This window comes from Pan troglodytes, chromosome 9 (assembly GCF_028858775.2).
Source record: "Pan troglodytes isolate AG18354 chromosome 9, NHGRI_mPanTro3-v2.0_pri, whole genome shotgun sequence".
Classification (NCBI taxonomy): Eukaryota; Metazoa; Chordata; class Mammalia; order Primates; family Hominidae; genus Pan; species Pan troglodytes.
In genome coordinates, this window is record NC_072407.2 from 124729099 (window position 1) to 124754825 (window position 25727).

Genomic DNA, 25727 nt, shown 5'->3' on the forward strand with positions numbered 1-25727 from the left:
CACCTGAGGTCAGGAGTTTGAGACCAGCGTGGCCAACATGGTGAAACCCCGTCTCTACTAAAAATACAAAAATTAGCCGGGCGTGGTGACGCACACCTGTAATCCCAGCTACTCCAGAGGCTGAGGCAGGAAAATCGCTTGAACCTGCAGGGTGGAGGTTGCAGTGAGCCCAGATCATGTCATTGCACTTCAGCCTGGGCGACAAGAGCAACACTCTGTCTCTAAAATAAAATAAAATTCTGATAATACAATGTTAAAAGTTAATAATCCAGAACAGGTGGTAGCCTAAATGGGTTGCCTCATCAACAGATGCAAGCCAGGAGTATATGGAGCAAACTGGGATGGATGGCTACCCAAATTGTAAAGAAGCAAGAAATCTATAAAATTTAAATGTTTCCCCTGGACTCTGCTCAGTGATTCCAAAGATGTTCACTGGATTTGCCTAACAACCATATTTACATTGCAATGTTTATTAGATAAAGCTTTGTGGAAGTCTTAACTATTGACAATAATTGAAGCTTGGCAGGTTTTGACTGTCTTCCTTTCAGCAAGACCTCTTTTAGGCTTCTGTAGCTATAGTGTTACACTCAGAAATGACAGTTCTTGGCTCACAGCTCTAAACATCTGGTGAGAATGGTCTTCTCTGAAATAATTCTATTTGTAATCATCTTGTTGGAGGCGTGATTGAGGGGGAGATAGGGTTTGGAGACTGAAGAGGGTAGAATAGGGGACTTTGGCACAAAGTTTCCTTGACTGTTAGGAGCCACTGGCTAAGAGGTGGAGATGGTGAAAATAGCCCCCATCACTCTTCACTTCAGATGGAAATTACCACGGGAAATATGAAAGGCAACAGGGATCGTAGATTTCTTTTGAACCAGAAAAATAGCTGCAAACAGATAATTGATACGTTGTTATTCTTGAACTTGTCTTTGGTGCCAACCATGCGTGGCACAAAATCACTAGGATCCATCCCTGCCCAAAGGAATGAATATATCTGTCCTCAGTGCAGAAATCCATCTACCTCTAATTTATTTATTTACTTATTTTTATTCTTATTTCTTTTTGAGACGGGGTTTCGCTGTATCGCCCGGGCTGGAGTGCAGTGGTGCGATCTTGGCTCACTACAACCTCCAACTCCCAGGTTCAAGAGATTCTCATACCTCAGCCTCCCTAGTAGCTGGGACTACAGGCACGCACGACCACGCCCAGCTGACTTTTTGTATTTTTAGTAGAGATGGGGTTTCGCCACGTTGGCCAGGCTGGTCTCAAACTCCTGACCTCAAGTGATCCGCCTGCCTCGGCGTCCCAAAGTGCAGGTGTGATCACCACACCCGGCCTACCTCTAATTTATTAACTGCAAGACTTCAGTATAAAACAAGGTATTTTTCCCTTAGGAATGAGGCCACTCCTGCTCAGCATCCCCCATCATTGTGCTACCCACAGAGGGCTTTGAGTTAACTCCCACACTCCTGTTGAGCCCAGGAGGAAGTGCTAATGACTGCTGGCCAGAGCAGTTAACACCTTCCTTATCTTCCTCTGCAGTTCTTATTCAATCTTAAATACATCATCGTCCAACTCTCTCACATTTGGGGATGGAGTATTGGAGAGGCGGCCTTATGAGGACCAGGGGCTCGGGGAGACGACTCCTCTTACTATCATCTGCCAGCCCATGCAGGTAAGGCTGATTGTTAGGGTCACACCCCCAACTCTAACCAGGATTCACTGAGAACCTATTTATTAAGTATGAGGCCTTGCCCTTGCTGTCTCCAAAGCTTCCGCGATCTCTTGGGAAGAAAGTACACCAAATTATAAAAGATATACAAAAATTCAAGGCTAGGAAGAGTCAGATGAGCAGTACTGACAGTTACTTCCAGCATTTGAACCTAGGTTCATAAGGAACATTGTTCCACAGAGATAGGAGGAGAGTTTATCTCTAAAGTAGGAATAATGCCCATAGTTGTATCTGTTTTGTAGGTTGTTACAAAGATTAAAGAAAATAATAAAATTAGGCTCTTGCCACAACACATACTGGCATATAATGAGTGCTCAGTATGTGTTAACTTTTTCAAGGAAGGTTGGAGATGGAAGGAGGCAGGGAGTCGTTGTTGAACAGTACAAATAGAGGCAAGCTGAAAGTTCAAGCATGTTGAGGATCAAGAGAGTAACCATTGTGGCTGGAGCCCAGGATTTAAATTAAGGAACAATAGGAAAAGAGATGGGAAGGATCATGCCACCGTTCCACATATTAACCATGTCAGGGCAACTAGAAGCAAATGTGAACTGCTGGCCCGCGCTAAGGAAACTGGAAAAGCTGACTATATCAGAAAGAAGGAATGTAGAAACATCTGTAAGGTTCCATCCAGCAGTTATAGAAGCCAAAGTCATTTGGACAAGCCTTTGACTAGATTTGCCTATGTCATCACCCAGAGGTAGCAGTTGTCTCATCTTGGGGATCATATATATAGTCAGACAGCAGAGGCTACATAGTGATTAGAATAGGAAAACAGGGTCTCATTACTGGAGCAGACCATGAGGACCATGTGGTCTGTCCACACACTTTAGAGAAGAGGTAGGCACATTTGTGATCACAGAAGTCCTCACTCCCTGAAGAAGTTGATGAATTGCCCCTTTTTGGGGGGAAGGTGTCCCACTAGATGGCTCTCTCTACACGAATGGCTAGTTTTACCTCTGAGCTGTAACTTAAAGTGGACGTCATATTTTACTAATGGCCAAACGCTACTCCTACAAAGAGCAGCCATAGCAACAATAATGCCCTTTTCATAACCCTTCCTATTTTATAAAGCACATGCAGTTTATCTTATTTCAGCCTCCAAATAACTTATGAGGTCTGTAGGACGAGTCTTACTGTCCTCACCAAGTCATACCTTGGCAGCTTTGGTAGTAGAGCTCAGCTCACCTGGCACCTGGCTCCAAGACATGTCCACTTTGCCATGTGTGTCTTCACTAATAGCCTTTCTTTCTCTGCAGCCGCTGAGGGTCAACAGCCAGCCCGGCCCCCAGAAGCGATGCCTTTTTGTGTGTCGGCATGGTGAGAGGATGGATGTTGTGTTTGGGAAGTACTGGCTGTCCCAGTGCTTCGATGCCAAAGGTGAGTTGTTGGTGGGCCTGCTCAGCACTGCCATACCCATAGTGGCCTCTAGGGGGCACAGTCAAGCTACAGTTATCTAGATGGAGTCATTTATAGTTTTGCGTACTATAGAAGATGTCTGTCATGTGTAAGCCCCTCCTGATTGTCTTGAGCTTTAGAGAAGAAGTAAGTGTTCTTGTCCCCATTCTATAAACTGGGATACCACGGACCAAAGAAGACAGATGTCTTGCCCCAGGTCATATGGCAAAGTCAGCAGCAGAAACGTGCCCTGATCCTATGGCCAGAGTTCCTGCCATGAAATCTCCCTGGCTCGCTCGGTTCCATTTTCATTTGAGTAGCATTTGAAGATACAGAGGCTTGCTTAACCAGGGAATCTCACCTGCTTTAAAGTGCCTGGTTATTACCTTCACTGAGAAACTACCTCATGTCACTTCTGTCAGTGGAATGGAAAAGTGGATTCCAAGTCACTTTATGAAACAAAACGTCAGCCTTGCTATTTTCCATCAGCTCCAGAGAGCTCAGTGTGATCTCATTGGCCAAGAAGGAATGGGGGTGGAGAGTGTCTGGATCAGTAAGGGAGTCCCAAGTAAACAAGAAACGTATGTATCCTCTGTCTAACCTTTTTATTTTTCAGGCCGCTACATACGCACCAACCTGAACATGCCTCATAGTTTACCTCAGCGGAGTGGTGGTTTCCGAGATTACGAGAAAGATGCTCCCATCACTGTGTTTGGATGCATGCAAGCAAGACTAGTGGGTAAGTATCCTGGAGTGACTGCACTCCAGGCATTTCTTGCCTCCTCCTTCAAAACACTGGTACCACGGATATGCAAGACACTTCCTGTGGGTTTCTATAACTTTCCTACAAGTTTCCTCAATTCAAAAGGAACTTACTACACAACCATTAAGTTTAGGACACTGTGCTCAGCCCTGGGTTGGTTGACCAAAGTGAATGAGGTGTGGTCCTTACTGAGGAGCACATGATCCAGTAATGGCGTGGGTTACTGTGCTCACTCTTGGATGTAGCAGACAGGTCAGCTTCTAGTTCAAGACAGCAGCATCTGCCAAACATGGCTGTGGAAGAGGACAAGAGTGAAGAAGATGGACCCTGGACTTGCTGAATTTGTAAAGGCCAACTGATCCTTTGAAGATGCCTAGCTCCTTGCAAGCCCATTCCATCACTGCCACAGGGAGATAGTATTTTCTGTTCAGTCACTTAGCAGATATTTAGTGCTCACTTACTTTGTGCAAGGTATTGGACTAGGGGAACCCAAGTGTGAGTCAGGGAAACAAACTTATGTGTGGATAAATATCATACAATATGATATACATAGAGCTATGCACTAATGTGTATGTATTGATTGCATGCATCCAGACATAGTGATATACATAGAGCTATGCATGGTCACAGAATATTATGGGAACACAAAAAGACATCTAAGAGTGAAGAGGTGAGCTGAGAGCTGAAGTAGAAGTTAGCTGGGCAAAGAAGGAATAGGAGTGAGGAAATGGCATTCTCAGTGGGAGGGACCACATAAAGAGTCTTAGGCTTGAGAAACAGCCTCAGGAATGCAGGGGAAACAAAGTGTCTTGTGTCTAGAGTATAAATTGTGAGGCAAGGCAGAGATGAGGCTAGCAAGATGGATAAAGGCAAGTTCATGGAAGACCTTGGCCACCATATTAAGGTGTTTGGATTTAATCCAGTAGACAAAATAACTGGATTCCAGGCCAGGCGTGATGGCTCTCACCTATAATCTAGCACTTTGAGAGGCTGAGGCAAGAGGATTGCTTGAGACCTGGAGTTCGAGGCTGCACTGAGGTATGATCACACCCCTGCACTCCAGCCTGAGTGACAGAGCAAAACCCTATCTCTAAAAATTAAATTAAGAATAATAATAAATTTTTTAAAGAAGTGGATTTTATGAGGATAGCATTAAAGTATGAGGTGTTGGGATTTATCTCTGGTATCTAAAAATATGACATGTTGAGATTTTGGTTAGCACAGAATAAAATTAAAACAAGACCTAATATTCATAAAATAAATCCTCTTTCACAAACTTGAAGCCAAAGTATTGTCCTGTTTCTAAATATCTCCTAGCTAAAGCCTTTACCACTTGTTAGCACCAGAAAAAAGGGAAAGAAAAGACAAGAAGGGGCCGGGTGTGTGGCTCACGCCTGTAATCCCAGCACTTTGGGAGGCTGAGGTAGGCGGATCACGAGGTCAAGAGATCGAGACCATTCTAGCCAACATGTTGAAACCCCATCTCTACTAAAAGTACAAAAATTAGCTGGGCGTGGTGGTGCGCGCCTGTACTCCCAGCTACTCGGGAGGCTGAGGCAGGAGAATGGCTTGAACCCGGGAGGCAGAGGTTGCAGTGAGCCGAGATCACACCACTGCACTCCAGCCTGGCGACAGAGCGAGACTCCATCTCAAAAAAAAAAAAAAAAGACAAGACAAGAAGGGCTCTGTCGCTTGCTCTCATAGGAACACCGATGAGGGGTTTTGTTAGAAACTAACAAAGGCTGAAACTACTGGCTCTATGTGAGCCCCAGTTAGGAAAGAGGGGTTTACAGGAGCTTACTGCTTGGCCCCCTCTCACACTGCGGGTCAAGGTGAGACTGAGTAAATCCATCAGACTGATTTTTTTGTGGTTTTCTTTGCAGGTGAAGCCTTATTAGAGAGCAATACCATTATCGATCATGTCTATTGCTCCCCGTCCCTTCGCTGCGTTCAGACTGCACACAATATCTTGAAAGGTAAGACTTGCAGGTTGACAAAAACAAGTAGTCCATCCCTCTGTTTCTAGGCAGCCCCCCACATAAATTATCTTAGAGCCATGGGACATTTGCCAGTTGAAAGCTTTGAATCTGGAATGAAGCAAGGATTCTTTCAGAAGGCGATCTTTGCACAAGTCACAAAAACATACTCTGGGCCGGGCACGGTGGCTCACGCCTGTAATCCCAGCACTTTGGGAGGCTGAGGCAGGCAGATCACCTGAGGTCAGGAGTTTGAGACCAGCCTCAACATGGAGAAACCCCGTCTCTAGTAAAAATACAAAATTAGCCAGGCGTAGTGCTGCATGCCTGTAATCTCAGCTGCTCGGGAGGCTGAGGCAGGAGAATTGCTTGAACCCGGGAGGCGGAGGTTGCGGTGAGCCGAGATCGCGCCATTGCACTCCAGCCTGGGCAACAAGAGTGAAACTCCATCTCAAAAAAAAAAAAAAATACTCTGGCAGCCTAAGCAAAATAAAAGGAAGTATACTAATGTTTTCCTTGAGAATTTAAAGTGCTCTTGGATGAATCCTAGGCTTGCAAAATGTTTAGAACTTACAGAGTGTGATCCTTTCTTTACACTTAATAGTCAAATAACTTTCCTGTTTTGATCTGTTGTTTGCCTCCTGTTTACAGCAGCAAGGGTGCTCTTAGGAGCCTCAAATCTTAATCATCATTTTTTTCTTTACTTAATTAGAAAGACTTTAAAAGCACCATTGCTACCAAGATACTCAACTTTCACCCTAAAATCTGTGGAAGCGTGAGTTACAGGTATCTCCATTCTCATTTCATGGGAAGGAAAACTAAAAGCAACAGGATTAGACTGTTTACTTCTACCAAAGAAATGAATGAGCCAGAAATAAACAAGCCAACAAAGAATTTGACACTGCATCTGAGTCTTCTACCCTTTAACCTTAAGTAAACCTCTTCACTACCAGAAGGGATTTATGTATTAAATTTGCACAGAACAACTGGACTACATGCAATATGAAGATAACTAAGCAGGGACTATTTCTAGGAAGCCAGTTACACTACAGTAAAACGGAGGACTTCTACACTGCTACTAGTAAATGTTCAGCATTAGATTTTCTGATAGAGAAAATGAATAATTTACATGATATTCAAATATGATGTTGGATACTCAGAGACTATCTGAAGTTTCTTGGTAAGGCCATCATGGAATTTGCTTTGGAAAGAGGAATTATGGGGGCCAGGCGCAGTGGCTGACGCCTGTAATCCCAGCACTTTGGGAGGCCGAGGCGGGCGGTTCACGAGGTCAGGAGATCGAGACCATCCTGGCTCACACGGTGAAACCCCATCTCTACTAAAAATACAAAAAAAAAAAAAAAAAAAAAGAGCTGGGCATGGTGGCAGGCGCCTGTAATCCTAGCTACTTGGGAGGCTGAGGCAGGAGAATTGCTTGAACCCAGGAGGCGGAGGTTGCAGTGAGCCGAGACTGTACCACTGCACTTCAGCCTAGGTGACAGAGCAAGACTCCATATCAAAAATAATAATAATAAAGAAAGAAAGAGGAATTATGGTAGTCACAGAATTGAATAAATTTTCTTTTTTTGAGATAGAATCTCGCTCTGTCACCAAGGCTGGAGTGCAGCTGCACAATCTTGGCTCACTACAACTTTCGCCTCCTGGGTTCAAGTGATTCTCCTGCCTCAGCCTCCTGAGTGCTGGGACCACAAGTGCACACCTCCACACCCTGTTAATGTTTGTATTTTTGGTAGAGATGGGGTTTTACCATGTTGGCCAGGCTGTTCTCAACTCTTGGACTCAAGTAATCTGCCCTCCTCAGCCTCCCAAAGTGTTGGGATTACAGGCGTGAGCTACCGCACCCAGCCTCGAATAAATTATATGGATAATGAGCTGTGGCTTTTTTCCTGAAGTCAGATATGACTTAAAGCCAGCATACATCCTGGGGGCACGGCAGGAGTATTAAACTCATATATTAGTAATGCACAAAAATTAAAAACCTTGTCCAAATCCACATGCTTCCATTTCTGTTTAGCTATATATAGCAGCCAGTAGGAAAGAGAATAGCTGATTTATCAGAATTTGTATAACAACTTGGCCTGAGAATACACAGGCACTTCCTTCATCTTCACTGTATTTTACCCCTAAGGTTTACAACAAGAAAATCACTTGAAGATCCGTGTAGAGCCCGGCTTATTTGAGTGGACAAAATGGGTTGCTGGGAGCACATTACCTGCATGGATACCTCCATCAGAGTTAGCTGCAGCCAACCTGAGTGTTGATACAACCTACAGGTAAGCCTCGGAAACTGCTGCTTACTGAGGCCAGTGTGGAAGTGCTTTCTGCACTAGCACTAGGCCAGGTTCAGGAAGGAGCCAGGGCTGGACATCACCTCCAGGCAGTTGTCCATAGTGGTGGAAAACGAGCTATGATTTTAGAAATCAAAACTGGAGAAAAGCCAGCATTTTTTTCATATTTGGCACTAGTATGGATTAGATTCTCCAGACTCACCCCCGTGTTGGATTTTTCTGACTTTATTATACCTGTTTCAGTGTAATAAAACCATTTTGCATTCCAGCAATAAGCACAAGCTAATGTTGATGCAGTTGAGAAGATTGGAGCAATAAGGGAGATGATGATGTCTTGTCTTACAGTTTCTACGTTTAATTTTTCAAAGCATTTTTAAATCTCTGTATTATCTTTGTTTATTATTGCTGTATCCCCAGAATGTAGGTAAACCATTTTTATGTATGAGAGAGTTCAAATAACTTGCCTAAAGGTATTTATACATTTAGTGACCACACATAACAATAATAATAATAAACTTTATTCATCATTTTCCACATGTCCAGCACCATGCAATCTGCTGTACAGTCATCTCATTCCTGTTCCTTTCCTTTTTCCATTAGACCCAACTGTGCTGGGATTTTAAAAAGTGTTTGTTGATTGCTTACAGGTGAATAATCTGCATGTATACAATTAAGAATTAATAATAGGGCTGGGCGCGGTGGCTCACGCCTATAATCCCAGCACTCTGGGAGGCCGAGGCAGGTGGATCGTGAGGTCAGGAGATCAAGACCAGCCTGGCCAACATGGTGAAACCCCGTCTCTACTAAAAATACAAAAATTAGCTGGGCGTGGTGGCACATGCCTGTAGTCCCAGCTACTAAGGAGGCTGAGGCAGGAGAATCGCTTGAACCCAGGAGGCGGAGGTTGCAGTGAGCCAAGATTATGCCACTGCACTCCAGCCTGGTGACAGAGTGAGACTCTGTCTGAAAAAAAAAAAAAAGAATTAATAATAATATAGTTACCTTAACTATCAAAAGTCTACTCAGGTATTTGTAAAAATCTCTTTGAGAAGGAACAGATAGTCACAACCATTATAATGGGGAATTAAGTTCATATTTCTTAAGGCAGAGTTTGTAACAAGTGGTCAATATAAGCAGAACTTTCTTATGTGATATCTGTTGACCTTTCATTTCAAATACCTACCCAAACTACATTAAAGCAATGTGCATTTCTGGCTAAGGTAATAGAGAATATTTTCTTTTTCCATACTCATTTTTTCTGTTCAGCAAATAAGACCTCGGATAACCCCATTAACTAGTTATGTGCTGCTGCTGCTTGTCTCAAAGGAATTAGCACTCCTCAAAAATAAAATTAGATCAATCAACAGGATCCCCTATGAATACACTTCACATTTTGTTCTATCCCCTCTCTGGCCACTGTTTTTCTGTTCTTTGCAGGGAATTAGCAATAAATTGTTGTCCCCACGCAGCAGCCAGCATCCCTTTGGCCTGGAAAGAGGGGGAGTTGCCACCAACATTGGTTAAGTGACTTTCATCATTTACCACCAGCCCCACCCAGACCAATTTAGGTCAACTATGTCTTTTATATTTCCTCTAGATGTGTTTTGCCATTGCCTCCCAAGCGGCCTTACCAAGGTCTCCAGAATCGTCCTACCTGAGCCTGTCAATGTACACTCAGATACACACCCCACCAGCAGTGTGAGCAGAAGGATGAATGCCAGGAGCCTGGGGATCAGGACACAGTCCTTATTCCAGATTGCCTTTTCCTCTCCGGCAAATCAGAATTCAATTCAACCATTTTCTGTTTGGCGAGGGAGTTGGGGTAGGAGATGAAGCCTCTAATTTGAAAAATCAGTTGAGAAAGCCAAAGTTGAAGCATGTGAAAGGGACAGCCCCGGAGTTTAATTCCCTATGAAATTAATGATGCCAAATGGACAAGCCTTTGGAAGCAAGGAAGTGGTGCCCAGATGATTGAAGACACGTGGTGACAGGCAGAAGGGGAAGCCCTGAGAGCCGGGGTAGTGTGAATCAGGCAGGCTCTGCTGAAAGAGCCCTCTCACCTTGCAACAGGGGTAGGAAGAGAACAGGAGGGAGGTGGGACTGAAAGCCGAGTTAGGGAAGCTAACCAGGCTGGTGACTAATATTGAAGCATCATCCACAGGCAGCAAGACCAGCCCAGGGCCTGGGGGGTTGAAAACAACCCCAGCCTCGAGGAGCTGGGCCAGAGGAGCAAGGCAGAAAAAACAAAATCCACACCAGCTGGGTGGGGCTTCAGAACAGAGCCCTGACTCAGAGGACAGGGGACTGGGGGAGGGTATGGATCTGGAGTGTTGGAGGGGAAACAAATCAAACTTTGGCATGAGGCTCAAAGCAGAGGCCTGTGCTTACAACCTGGACCACAGCAAGGTGGGGAGCAGAGAGTATATGGGGGAGGATACAGTTTCGGGGATGCCACCTGACTTCCAGAGCACCGTATTCCAGGTTGAGTGGGTGGGGGGAAGGCCACCTGACTCTGAGGACAGTACAGGGCCTGCAGGTGTGGCTAGCAGCATGACGCGACCTGCTGACAAGGGTGAGGAAGCTTTGACTCAGGCCAAGCCCATCAGGACTCCAGACACTGGAGTCCTTCACAGGCTCCACTTTAAGGTGCTGGGAGAAGCCATAGGCAAGAACTGATCAGGACGAACCAGATCCCAGCATGTATCCCGCTCTTCACCTACATAAATCTCACACATTACATGGTCTCACCCTTGAAATGACTCCCTGGGCCATACAAAGTGGCCTTTTGTCACTGTGGGGAGGGGATGGGCCTGGGAGATGAGGTGACATAAATGGTGATGGAACTGGGTGAGAGGTGGGGACGGGGACAGAAAAAGAGGAGAAAGAGCTTGCTCCAGAACAATGAGGTACAGCCCCAACAAGTGGTGATTCAGGTCTCTACCTATCCCCCAGGGTGTTGTGAGACTCAGAAGGCTGTTTCCTAGGAGAAACAGGCATGCTGAGAGAAAGCAGGATATGGGCAAGTTTCCTTCAAGTGGAACGGCATCCTTCCTCTCTGGACAGTAAGCCGATGTGCACAGAAGGCCAGGCTTAGCAAGGGCACTGTCAGAAGCTGTGTGTAGAGGATAGGCTCACAGGCCAGACTCCAGACTCAGATTCAAATCCAGATTCTAAGAGCTGCTAACGGTATTAGCATAGGGAAGTCAGCTGCAGCCTTTCTGAGCTTCTGTTTTGTCATCCATAAACAGCATTTACGAAAGCATTGCTGGGAGGATTAGACCGAAGGAATGCAAGCAGGACACTCGCACAGAGCCTGACACATATGGGAACCTCAGTAAATATTTTCAGTGCTAATAGTAGTGGTAATAGCCTACTTCTGATCAAGAGGCCATGTGAATTCATTCTGAGAACTTACCACACCTCCACCAGGCACTAAACACCCAGCAGTGAAAGACAAAATATGAAAATTGACAAAATAAGAAAATTGAAATGACATAGTTGTACCCAGAAAACAAGATAAACATCTTGTGGACCAGAAACAACATAGAAACTCTACATAGTTAAGCGGGGGTGGAGGCAGGCAGAGGCAGGCCCCAAGGGCATTGGCGACTGGGTTTGAAGACATGCAGGGGCACCAGGACAGGAAGCTTAGCTTTGATCATCCTCTTCCATGCTGTGTTAGTTCGTTTTCACGCTGCTGACAAAGACATACCTGGGCAATTTACAAAAGAAAGAGGTTTAACTGGACTTATAGTTACATGTGACTGGGGAAGCCTCACAATCATGGCGGAAGGCAAGGAGAAGCAAGTCACGTCTTAACATGGATTGCAGCAGGCAAAGAGAGAGCTTGTGCAGGGAACTCCCCTTTTTAAAACGGTCAGATTGGCCGGGTGCAGTGGCTCATGCCTATAATCCCAGCACTTTGGGAGGCCGAGGTGGGCGGATCATCTGAGGTCAGGAGTTCAAGACCAGCCTGGCCAACATGGTGAAACCCTGTCTCTACTAAAAACAATACAAAATTAGCCGGGTGTGGTGGCGCATGCCTCTAATCCCAGCTACTTGGGAGGCTGAGGCAGGAGAATTGCTTGAACTCAGGAGGCGGAGGTTGCAATGAGTCGAGATCGAGCCATTGCGCTCCGGCCTGGGCAACAAGAGTGAAACTCAATCTCAAAAATAAAACAACAACAACAACAAAAAAATAACAAAAAATAAATAAATAAAAATTTTAAAAAATAAAACCATCAGATCTTGTGAGACTTATTCACTATCACGAGAACAGCACAGGAAAGACCTGCCCCCATGATTCAATTATCTCCCACCAAGTCCCTCCCACAACATGTGGAAATTCAGGATGAGATTTGGGTGGGGGACACAGCCAGGCCCCCAGGCCGGTGAGGGACACACAGTATCACATGCCTTTGTAGACTGTATAGTAATTATCATTTACATCAGTAACCTCTTCACCCCAACCACAGGCAGAGAACTTTTCCAACACAGAAATTGAGTGGTCTTCATCTTTATGCTTTGCACTTCTCCTTGTGCCAAGTGTATGGTCTGTGTTCAAAATAAGAGAGAATTAAAGGAAAAGACTGGTGAAATTTGATAAACTCGCAAAGAATCAGATGGACCTAATATCTGCTTTTAAAACCTATCCTTGCAGCTCTTGAAGAGAGGTCTGGGAAATCCCTGCTGATCTAAATAGGTTGAGGGTTCCATCTCTGCTTTGTTTTGTATTAGCTATGTGACTAGGACCATCCATCAATGGCTTATTTGTTATCCCGAGAGTGAAACATGCATTGAATGTCTCATTTTTCACCTGGTCACTGTGACGCCATACACATAGCTGTTATTTCTGTACATTTCCACTCCATGTTCATATAGTAGAAATGCTGTTCCCTATACCTTTCTCCTTTCTAGGGAAATGGATAAACAAACAGATCTATGGGATCTTTAGAAAGGCCTTGAAATAAAAGTTTAAAGTGATATCTTCCTTTGTCTCAAGATCAAAATGTTTTCATTTCCTTTGTTCATTTTTCTATTACAGACCTCACATTCCAGTCAGCAAATTAGTTGTTTCAGAATCCTATGATACTTATATCAGTAGAAGTTTCCAAGTAACAAAAGAAATAATAAGTGAATGTAAAAGTAAAGGTAAGTGGTATTATTCTGAACTCCATCTTTACATACGTGATTATTTCTCTATAATGGTTAATAGGCTATTCAAGATGTTTCAACTTGCTTTGGCTAACCAAAGAAATGTATTTCCAGATTTTCTTCCAGATACTTTTACATTAAATTTGTAATATTCTCTGAGTTCCTAAAATGGTAGATATTCCAGGGGTTTATACCAGACTTAGTTACTATTCTTAATAACTTAAATTCTGCATTATAGCTATTCTTCTCGCACCCTGTGAAAGAGATTCCCTCTTATAATTTCCAAAAGCTCTAGCATGCCACTGTTTTGCCTACAATTGATGCAGCGGCATGCACACCTACACACAGCACACCTACACAAACACATACACCTTCCCTGCTATCACCAACCAAGAGCAGTGTTCTATAAGGCTCAAGTGTGTTTGCTATTGAATTTTCTAAACACTGAGCTCAAATATTTAATATGTAAGACTGTTCACTATCAATTTTTTAGTGAAAAAGGCATATTGCAAAAAAAGTATGGACATTCCCTTCATCTCTTTAAGTTAAAATACTTATATTCAAACAGTAGACAGCCATGAGCAACAGTATTATGAATGATTCCCACCTTCCAGTTTTCATTGATTAGCCACTCACTACCATAAAGGTACACAACATGTTCTATCAACCAGGAAGTCTCAAGTGCTCATAGTTCTACAGTGGGAACACTTAAAACTATATTAGAAGGAGTTGCACAGACAGCCCTATGGACATACAACAGTCCTGTATCTTGATTGTCATGGTGTTACACAAAGCTACACATATGATAGAATTGCATGAACTGTATCGTCACATACGCACAAACGACTTCTTGCACACCTGCTAAAATCTGAATACGCTGTGTGTATTGTACCAGTGTCCATTTCCTGGGTTTGATACTGTACCATAGTTATGTAAGATGTTACCATTGGAGGGGGATGGGATGAAGGGTTCATGGGACCTTGTCGGTATATATGTAACCCTCCCATAAATCCATAATTATTATTATTATTTTTGAGACAGGGTCTTGCTCCTGTCACTCAGGCTGGAGTGCAGTGATGCAATCATGGCTCACTATAGCCTCAATCTCCTGGGCTCAAGTGATCCTCCCACATCAGCCTCCCAAGTAGCTGGGACTGCAGGCACAGGCCACCACACCCAGCTAATTTTTAAAAAATTTTCTATAGGGACAGGGTCTCACTATGTTGCTCAGGCTGGTCTCAAACTCCTGAACTCAAGTGGTCCTCCCTCCTCGTTCTCTCAAAATTACTGGGATTACAGGGATGAGGCACCACACCCGGCCCCATAAATCTGTAACTATTTTAAGATAAAGGTTTTCTTTAAAAAAATTAAGCTGCCTTATCAGTAACAAAGCACTTTCAAAATATTGCTTAGGCAAATTGTCTTCTTGAGTGTGTTTGCTCCCCTGCAGAGCATTTAGTTAGCTTCCAGTATTTGCAAAGTTTCCATGTCTTTATAGAAACAGTCTTCCCATACCTTGCCATTTTCCCCCAGGAAATAACATCCTGATTGTGGCCCACGCATCTTCCCTTGAAGCGTGTACCTGCCAACTTCAGGGCCTGTCACCTCAGAACTCCAAGGACTTCGTACAAATGGTCCGAAAGGTAATTCATTCTCGTACTTTGGGGTCCGTGATGGCTAGTAGTTTGAAGTCAGTACAGTGACTGGCTGATTACCAAGTTCTTTGAAGCATGTGTTTATGCTGAGCTGGGAATATTCATTTATTGCTTCACTCAACCAAGATGTATTGAGTGATACTCTGTGCAGGGCCCTTTATTAAGCCTTGTGTTAGAAAAACAATGTATGAGAGCTAGTTCTAGCTTCTAAGAGCTAAAATGTAGGAAGCAGCTAGGAATTATAAGCAAATTGTCTGGATTTCCCTGAGGGACCTTCTCTGAATTTCCCTGAGGGAACTTGGGTTGGATCAATAGAAGTCAGTCCAAAAGACAGCATCTGAAAGCTTAACTCAAACACAGGTCCTTGAAGGGAGGCCGAGGCATGCAGCAGTTTCAAATGAGGAGGCTAAAAGGCAAAGCCAGGAACAAGACAGCAAGACAGAAAACCCATGAGGCTGACCCACACATCTGGAGTCTTCCTTTCTGTGCCTGTGGGAGAGGTTTTCTGGTCAGCTGCCTCCCACACACTTCCCTTCAGGCGAATTACATACTTCCTTTCTCTGCCGCCAGAGAACCTGGTTCAAACTCAATTGCAATCTTTTTTCACATTTTTGAAAAGTTTATTTATGCATCTGTCCTCATTTGTAAGTGCTGGAAGACAGAGAATTTTGTCTTATTTGTAAATGCAGCTCTGGACACAGACAAAAATAAGTTTTAAAATTGCTGTGACAACTGAAGTGAGGGAGAGCACAGCTTCAGCTTTGAATGTTGCAGAGACTCGTAAGGAGAAAAAAAAACGGGTGAAACAAATTTTTTCAAATTGAAAAATATTTTCCATTGGGTCCAAGTATAATTTCAGAAATGTTTGAGCTGACTTTTTATTTTCTTTTTTCTTTTTTTTTTTTTTTTTTTTTGAGACAGAGCCTTGCTCTGTCACCCAGGCTAGAGCACAGTGGCGTAATCTCGGTTCACTTTAACCTCTGCCTCCTGGATTCAAGCGATTCTCCTGATTCAGCCTCCCACGTAGCTGGGATTACAGGCACATGCCACCACGCCCAGCTAATTTTTTGTATTTTTAGTATAGATGAGGTTTGCCATGTTGGCCAGGCTGGTCTCGAACTCTTGACCTCAAGTGATCCGCCCGCCTCGGCCTCCCAAAGTACTGGGATTACAGGCGTGAGCCACTGTGCCCGGCCTTGAGCTGCCTTTTTAACTTGACTTGCAATTGGGAATTAACTCCTGGCATTGTAGCCTTATGTATTTTGGTCCTCTTTTTCTGCCACCCAATTAAGCAGCAATCTATGAACAATGACTTAATTACTCTAGGGGAGGTCACCATTTAATGGATCCTTCCGATGAATCCTCTTGCAATGTAAATACTCTTCTAAGTTACCAGTTTTATCCATTTTATTTTATTTATCGATTTTTGAAGGGACTGCATTTCTACAAAGCCACTATCCATTTCTGACTGCAATTCTCTAGGGCCACATGAATATCTTTGTATTTAGGTAAAAGTTAAAGCATTAAACCTGTCTCCTAATATCCCCTTTCTTTACGACTCTTACTTCAGATCCCATATCTGGGATTTTGTTCCTGTGAAGAATTAGGAGAAACTGGAATATGGCAGCTGACAGATCCACCAATCCTTCCTCTTACCCATGGACCAACTGGGGGCTTCAACTGGAGAGAGACCTTGCTTCAAGAATAAACCACACCAGTGAACGAGAAGGAAAGGCCTTTTGGAGTGTGTCTTTCTGTGTGTTTAAAAACAGTGGGAAAATCCACACCACATTCTAAGTGGACAGCTCAGAATAATTTAGCATATTTCCTTTCACACTTAAAGTTCTTAAGATGAGACTGTGTAAATGAGAGAAAGACTTGATTCAGAGGAAAAAAATGTGTTCTCTCTGGACTCTTGCCTAGCTCACAAGGCTTTGGAGAATTGTCTTCCTAAATCGGGGCACCTGCTACAGAAGAGAATGTTTTGTTCCCTCCGGGTATGCACAGCTAAGGGGCCTCATTTCTCCCAGAGGGAGCTGCTGGCCCACTCTAAGGGGTGCAAGAGGAAGGAGTGTGCCCAGACCAGCTGGGGGAGCACTGAAAGGACAGCTTGGGGATGGAATTTTTTTTTTTTTTTTAATCTCCATTTTCCAGTTAGGTAGAGCCAAGCTGAGGAATCCTTTTAAGATTATTAGAAAACATGCCCTAAAGAGAGTTGTTCTTAGGTTACACATGAAATCCTACCATCACTAGCCCCCATACACCAGTGTTGCTGGCTGAAGACACCCGCTTAAGGATGCTAACATTTACCCTGGTACTGCCACATTTTCTCTAGAGCAGCTGGCCCTTCTTGCTACAGCCCTATCCCCACCTTGCTTCTGTGAAATGGGGAGACAAAGCACTTTTGCTCTCCAAAGCACTTTTGGATACTCAGGAGGAAAGATAAGATACATGTTTGAAGTATTCAATCATAGGAGCAAAGAACTTGCAACATATGAAGTGACTTGGAATTAACCATGTTGTAGCCTAACGTGCTACTGCATTTCTAAATCATCAATATTTGCTTGTCTTTGCCCCTAGACTCTAGACTATGTTAACTAGTTAAGGATGTTACATTTTGAAAGGATGTATGTTAGGTATATTATTTGCAGCAAGAAGTTCATTCTGTGCAATATGGACATGTTTGCAAACCATACCAAGGGTCAGGTTGTTGTACACTTACAGTACGTGTCAACCATAATGGAACATCCACAAATGCATCAATTATACCAGGGATGTATAGTAAGTCAGGGAACTAATATAAATGATGACAGTCATGGCTGCACTGCTACTTGTGCTGTCGTTTTGTTTGTTTTTCTATGATAATTTAAAATACATAGGTAGGGCTACTGAGGAAATTTGGAGAGCCACATTCTGTGGTTTCTCATTATACTTACTTCCTGCATTTAGAGGGAGTTTATTTAAAAGAAATAAATGACAATCAAACCAAATCATCAGTTATCAATGTCTGTTTAATTGTGTGACTATCTGACTGTTGATGGCCACAGATGATGGTCTCCTATGGTATAGTTCACTCTGTAGAAGATGTATGCAAAGTGAAATGCCAGCCCTTTAAAGAGACATTAGTTAGTGTAAAATGAATCTTTACATGTTGCAGTAACATTGACTATGTTTCAAAACTCAGATGCATAAAACGTAAGGTATAGAAAAAGAGATCTATGCTTGCATTTGAAACTACAACTTGATAACCCCTAGAAAGAAGAGGACATGAAAGGATGCTGGCTATATATGTTAATCAGCAAAAGGATTATAGTTGTTTTGTTTTGTTTTTAGAGACAGGGTCTCACTATAATGCTTAGACTGGTCTTGAACTCCTGGGCTCAAGCGATCCTCCTGCCTCTGTCTCCCAAAGTGCTAGGATTACAGGTGTGAGCCACCACACCTGGCCCATAGTTGTATTTTTTTTAGGTCACTTAGAAAAATATGTCATGTATTTTACATTTTGAGAAACAAATCATGGTTTCTTCTAGCGTTGCGCAAACACTGACCCAGCTTCTGGGTATGGAAATAACCCTGTGATGATGTGTTAATATAAAATGTTAGGAGGGAATATTCCCAATAAAGGTCTTAAAGAAAAGTCACATTACAACTAATGGAATGGCTCTACCATTCATTCTTCTGGTATTTGTAATGAAGTGAATCCACTGTTTAATCAGATCCATAATCTTTAACAGATTCACCACAAATTTTCATGGGCGTTGAGTGCTCAGAATAATGCTTGAACGCCTCACCTTGAAACTGTAGCAGTGTGTTCTGGGCAGTATCTGTAATGTATGAAATAGAGTCTGGAATAGGTTATCCACTCCATCTTCTAGGTTATCTGAGTCATATGACGAACTGATAAATCTGTCTGACTGGGCTACAATCCATTGTTCTTAGTCCAATATGGACACCGCCTTAGGCAATGGTCTAGATAAGCAAAAGGAGATAGAGATCTGAAATAATTTTCCGAATAATTCAGGTGGAAAACAAGAAAGAGTGTATTTCTCTGCTTTCATTTCAATTTCATTATTTCAAATTGCTTGTCAAAATGGCCCAAAAGATCTGAATTCACATTAAGTTCCCCTTGCACACTTACCTATTTAAAAAACTAAACTTGCACTGCAACTGAGAAATTATTCGTAAATCATGTGGCATCTATGTATAATAAAAGAAACAGACAACTATATTACTCAATTTCATATACATCCAAAAAGTATAGGCTAATATATATAACCTGAAGTTGCAGCTGGTTCTTTTTGATCTGAAGCTGATGCTTATTAGAACAAATGATGTATGGGGAGAGGAGAAGGAAGGGCAAGGAAGGAATTGACAGATAAGAAGCAAATGGTTTCTTGTACAGAGGAATTTTGTTTTAATGTAGAAAGTTATTTGAAATAAACTAGGTGAAATGAAATTAACTAAAGGTTTTAATCTGGGATTGAAAGCCTGAAAGCATTTCCTGCTTCTACAAGTGTGCCACATCAATCCGGTAATGCCCCAGTGTTATTCACAGATAGAACTTTGTTTCCTGTGATTTTAAAATACCGCGTCTGTTCCTCCATGGACCAGAGTAATTGGCACATTTTAATGCATAAGCTGGGGGTTTCATTTTCCCAGGCTCTCTTCACCATCACTGCATTGGTAGCTAGGAGCTTATTGCTTCACCCCAGTATGGAGTTCAGATTACAGTGTTTTCCATTACATTTAGATTCATAGAATCTGAATGGCTGATTAAATGGCCATCTGATGGCTGAAAGAGGGGGGTATTTTTCACTCTGTAGTGAAAGGCTTGGAGGAGTTTCTACTTTTTATTTTAATTATACTTTAACCAAAGAATTATTTTAAAGTAACCTTATATTTAAAAGATGATTTTGCAAAAAATAAAAAATAAAAAATATGCCTTCTGGAGTGATGTCTGTTTGGTAAATCATTGTTGATAATTTCCTTGTTAGTGGTATTTGGAATGCATATAGATTGTCTTGTCATTGTGCTTAACATTACCATAAGTGTATCTTTTCCACTCAACTAGCTGTATTTGTATTAAAATGAAGTCTCTTATTTCAATTACCTTGTGTTGTTGGGAACTAATTGAACAGCTACAGTAAGAGAAGTTCCTATCTCATTGCCTTTGTGGAAAGGCTTCCCTATGTGGTAAAAGAAAGGCATTCCTCCGTAACCTAGGCACTCTGCAAGTCCAGTGTTTAATTTCAAAGCAGTGATGAATTGCTCTTTTGAAATTACTCTAAGTAATCCATGTGTTAGAATACAGATGAACCTCCGTTTGATTTCACAGGCTTCAGCACAGGCAATTGTTACTGAGTCTGCACGAACTTAGATAATGAGGTGCAGGGTTATTTGCATTTAAATTGCAATCCAGCACACGTGTGAGAAAGAAGAGGCGCTAGTCTAAAAGGCTGCATTGCGGGGAGAGATGAGACAGGCAGAGGAGGGTGGGGTAAAGAGCGATTTAACATCTATTTAGGTTAATGTTCACTTTACAAAGGTGATGGGGGATATTTTGTTAGGTGATAGCAGATGCTTTTCATTTTTAAACATAGGATTAAAATTGGATTTGCTTCTCTTTAATACTTCAACACATTGAATTTCCCTAGGAAAGTGACTAGCTATAATGAAAATTCAAGCGAAAAGGGAAAAAGATTGTAAATGCAGATGAAATAACTTCATTTTTAAGTACAAATAATAGTAGGATTGGTGTATGTAGGTTTAAAATTATAGTGATGACTAGTCGAACTTAATATACAATCAGTTCTTACAAATACTTTACACTTAGCTGCCATTACACAACAAATTGGAATTTTCCAGCTGTTCAACTGTCATGGACTCTGTACAGGATAGATGTGTACAATGGGAAATATGTACTGCTTCTTTCTTTGATTGCCACTCAAGATGGAAACACCATGCCAAGGCATTTTGGTTATACACAGATCGTTCTAAACCTGTTATTTTGGAGAGGTGTATTGGTTTCTTTCTCATTTATAAGGCTATTGTATTTTTTTTGTATGTGATTCAGGTGTATTTATTTGAAGAATATTTGTAATTATAGGAAAACCACACCTACCTGTATTGCCAAATTCTTTGTAAACTCTCCGTGGCACTTGTGCTTTCCTGGCTGAGAGCTCTCCCCTGTTGATACAGCTATGGCACCATTGTAATTACAGATGCACCTTTCAGGAGCATCTCCATTAAATGGTTCATAGATGATTTAATAAAAAGAAACTTCTCAGTTGATCCAGAGCAATGTCATTTTAAATTCTGAGTGGTCTCTTCCTATCATGTTTTCAGATGTTACTTTGTTCATTATTATTTCATAAATGTGCATTCAGAGTGTGATTCTGTTTTCAAAAGGCCAGAGGGCGCTTTCTGCTGATGGAAGGGGAGGATGCTCCAGCAGCACTGTGTGTCTCTGGACCCTTCTGACCAGGCATCAAGCCTCCATGCCATTCAGACTGGGGAGCTGAACACCCACTCTGTGTGAAAATAGCAAGCTTCAAAATGCTTCCCCTGCCCTATGTGCAAACTAGGAGACAAAAAATATCTTTCCTTCTACCTATCCTAGGTTCATGGCTGAGGCCCCTATAACAAAAGATAGATTAACAAAAGAAAAAGCATACAAGTTTTTCATGTCTTGGGGCCAAGGGAAAGCTTTCCCTCTGCCCTCTAAAGGTTCACTGAAAATGACTGACAAGAGGCAGATTAATAGAAAAAGCATAAATAAATTTATTAACTACGTGAGCTTGTAGAGTATCACAGAGTGAGTGCCCAATCTCCCAACGGGGTACAGATGCTTATATGCCCTACATCTTAGGGGAAAGAGAATGGGGAGGTGTGGGTGATTTTAGGCAGATAGTAAATGATTTTTAAGGAAATTCAATGGACTTGAAGAACATACAATGGTCTGGGACAAAGTCGGTCAGGCCTACAGAGTGCACAGTCATTTGGGACAAAAGTCTGTCCAGGTTTGTTGTCAGACTTTAGTCTTCCATCCTGTGATGTGAGTTCAGTCAATGGAAACTCCAAGAAGGGACCAGAAGTAATTGTTTCCTTCTTTGGTAGGTATGAGAATAACCTCATCCTGTGCTTTGGGACAGGTAGAGGACTGAGAGGGGATAGAGGAAGGAAAAGCAATTGTTCTCCTTGGTGGGTCTGTCCAGTCTTTATGTAGATAGGGGAAAGGTTTCTTTTAGCATCTGTTGATCTCTAAAGGCCTTTAATTCAAAATACTCAGCTGGGTGTGGTGGCTCACACCTGTAATCCCAGTACTCTTGGAGATCAGAGCCGGAGAATTGCTTGAGCCTAGGAGTTTGAGACCAGCCTAGGCAACATAGCAAGACCCTGTCACTACAAAAAAATACAAAAATTAGCCAGGTGTGGTGGTGTGCACTTGTGGTCCCAGCTGGTCAGGAGGCTGAGGTGGGAGGATCGCTTGAGCCCAGAATGTCTAGCTGACAGTGAGCCATGACAGTACTCCAGCCCGGGCAACAAAGCAAGACTCAAACAAACAAAAACCCAAAATACTCATTATACCAGGGAGCCATATTTGGGGGTGAAGCTCCCTGTTTTCCTTCACATGACACAAAAGCCTTCATAAGGAAATGAAGATTTGAAGAAAACTAGTTAAACCTGAATATTTCAATGCAAAATTTGATGAAGAATAGATAGTCATGGAGAAACATGATAGAACTAAGAGTATGAGCTAATGGTAATAAACTGGGAGGACTTAATGAGGCCTGCGTGTTCAGATTCCCCTGGGTGTCCCTCTGTCTTCAGAGATGAGGGTGCTCATTTTCTCCCGCTCTAGGGAAGGCACCTTTCACATGAAGTTCTCAGGACCTGCGTCAGGAAAGGTTAGAGTCCTTCCTAGGTTTTATCACCTGATTCAGGGGAGAAGGGTGGGGCGGGGGAGAACAGTCAAAGTGACTTTCCTGCTCCTGTTTTTTTCTCACATTCCTTCATCTTAAACTATTCAATAGGCTGAGATGCAATATTTTCGGGTATAGTGCCCTGAACTCCATGTCACCTTCATGGTTTACTACTACCCACCATCTACCTCAAGGAGTTGCACCAAAAATGATCCAGAGAGTGAGAATTTGGGTAAGAGAGAGGGCACATTCAGCTCAAACTAGAATCTGCACTTCTAAAAGCCATAGACCATTTTTTGTTGTTGTTGTTGTTGTTTTTATGTTTTTGTTTTTAAGATGGAATTTCACTCTTGTTGCCCAGGCTGGAGTGCAATGTTGTGATCTCGGCTCACTGCAACCTCTGCCTCCCGGGTTCAAGTGATTCTCCTGCCTCAGCCTCCCAAGTAGCTGGGATTACAGCCACCTGCCACCACTCCCAGCTAATTTTTTTTGTATTTTTAGTAGAGACGGAGTTTCACTATGTTGGCCAGGCTGGTCTCGAACTCCTGACCTCAGGTGATCCACCCGCTTTGGCCTCCCAAAGTGCTGGGATTACAGGCATGAGCCACCGCACCTGGCTGACTCTATTTTTTTGAAGTAATTATATGTTAGGCTAATAAGATCTTAAAATAAGCCTTGAATGCAAATTTGTACCGAGGACATGAATACAGATTTTCATTAACTCAACTGTCTACTACCTTGGCAGGGTTTACTTCCTGAGGAAACATAACAGCTAATGTTCATATCTGACAAAAGACCAGGCTATATTTAGCCTTCTGGCTGGTTCTCAGCCATTCTCTGCTTGACAGATTCCCAAACTCATTCTGCTCTTTTGTGATGTACGTAAAGGCTGCTTGCACATCCAGAGAAAACGAATAGTGTACTTGGGATTTGTTTAAGCTTAAATCAGCAAAGTGTCTGTTTTTGGTTTTTTGTTTTGGAGGGTTTATTTGAAAGTTGTTTGAGGACCAAAAACAATCTTCTTCCTGAAGAAAGAAAATACTTCACTGTGCCAGAAATAAACATGTAAAGCCCAATTGGCTTGGTTCTGGCTATGTAAAAAGGTAGGGGCGTGAAGGGAATGTACCAAGGGAACGTAACAAGGGAACTGGGTGAAAGATCAAAAGTGGTAAAAGGAAGGAAAGACAGAAATGGTAACTGGTAAAACAAGTTTTAGAGGAGCCAGTCTGGAAGTTTTCCAAAAAGGCCAATGCCGTTCTAGTTAGCAAAAAGGAAAAAGAAAAAAAAAAAAAAGGCCAGGCACAGTGGCTCATGACTGTAATGCCAACACTTTGGGAGGCCAAGGCAGGCAGATCAGCTGAGGTCAAGAGTTCGAGACCAGCCTGGCCAATATGGCGAAACCCTGTCTCTACTAAAAATACAAAAATTAGCCAGGTGTGGTGGTGCATGCCTGTAATCCCAGCTACTTGGGAGGCTTAGGCAGGAGAATTGTTTGGACCTGGGAGGCAGAGGTTGCAATGAGCTGAGATGGAGCCACTGCACTCCAGCCTGGGTGACAGACCAAGACTCTGCCTAAAACAAACAAACAAACAAACAACAAAAAAGGTGGGGAATGTGGGACAATTTGGCTAAGAAGTTCTCATGGGAGAAATAAGATCCCAACAAGAGGAGAAAAGCCTTAAAAATATATATAGTCTGAATATCACCTTTTAATTAAGCTGACTTCTGAGAATAATGCTCTTTTAAAAAATCTTTTAAGTATATCATTAGCAGTTTTGGGCAAACAGCAAACATTCTCATTTCCTGGCTTTTCTTTCCCTGAAGTTTGCATTTTAAGAGGGATGGTTTCTTAGGTAAGACAAAGGAGAGAATTGACAGGTACAGAGAAATACTGAAAGTTTTTAGAGGTTCAGGGTAATTAATAATCAAATTTCTCTTTTGAGTACAAAGTACCTTTTTAGCTCAAATGAGAAGGCAGAAAGCAAACCAATAAAACAAAAAAAAATGTTTTTAACATGCTCTGAATATAAACCAAAATTTTAATCCAAAGGTATATTCAACAAGTGACTCAAGACTCAACTAATAAGCCCCTTTATGGCTTTAACCAAGGTGGCCTTTCCAAGATCCAGACCACTCTCACAGGACAACCAAAGAAAGGAAAGCTTAGCTAGCCACAAATGGATGTAAACCCACATTTTAGTTCAGCCATATTCTTGAGGCACTCAACTTTTTGTTTGGCTGCCTGCAGCAAAGAAATCTGGGATAACCTACATGCCCCTGATAAATGGAGAATCAAAAAGAGAGAACAGTCAGTAAGACAAAACAGGAAAACAAAAGTTGTCCATAGCAGTGAAACCATCTTTGCAAAAATTATGACTGAGCAAATTATTACAGTGAAAGAGATCTGACCTAACCAATTTTGTCTGGCTTCTAACCTCTAAGCTGTCCTTGTTCATTTCTAGGTGTAGGCCAAACTAACTTGGGGGGAACTTAGTTTATAGTTTAACTTTGAAACAAAGACAATAACAGCCTTCTCCAAAAACAAACCCGCTTCTTGTCAGGGGACTATACTGCCTTTGTAGGACTAACAAATTAGCCACAGGATTAGAAATTATGGCTTAGGAGTCATTGCTGTAAAATCTAAGATCAGTGTTTGAGATATTTTGCAGACCCTGCATTGATTGATACACCAGCTGATGCCACCCAAATTGATAAACTGGGTCATCTGATTTTGTGTCATCCACCCAGGAACTGACAGCACAAGAGGACAGCTTCAAACCCCTATGATTTCATCTTCTACCTGACCAATCAACACTCCCTG

The 25727-nt window shown here is 42.5% G+C and overlaps 1 protein-coding gene across 8 annotated transcripts in view; it reads left to right on the top strand.

The window, feature by feature from the left end:
* UBASH3B (ubiquitin associated and SH3 domain containing B) overlaps nucleotides 1-21275 on the top strand; it is a 158339-nt gene extending 137064 nt beyond the window's left edge. For 7 of the 8 annotated variants that reach the window (XM_508828.8, XM_009424390.5, XM_016922172.4 and 4 more), the window contains 8 exons: nucleotides 1543-1675; nucleotides 2989-3109; nucleotides 3744-3866; nucleotides 5774-5866; nucleotides 8016-8160; nucleotides 13220-13326; nucleotides 14863-14972; nucleotides 16555-21275. In XM_508828.8, the coding sequence (XP_508828.2) occupies nucleotides 1543-1675; nucleotides 2989-3109; nucleotides 3744-3866; nucleotides 5774-5866; nucleotides 8016-8160; nucleotides 13220-13326; nucleotides 14863-14972; nucleotides 16555-16692 (970 nt within the window). In that variant the 3' untranslated portion in view covers nucleotides 16693-21275. Of the gene's footprint in view, nucleotides 1-1542; nucleotides 1676-2988; nucleotides 3110-3743; nucleotides 3867-5773; nucleotides 5867-8015; nucleotides 8161-9772; nucleotides 9998-13219; nucleotides 13327-14862; nucleotides 14973-16554 lie in introns of all 8 variants that reach the window. The other variant, XR_010147697.1, reaches the window with a different exon arrangement.
* The last annotated feature ends 4452 nt before the right edge of the window (nucleotides 21276-25727 follow it).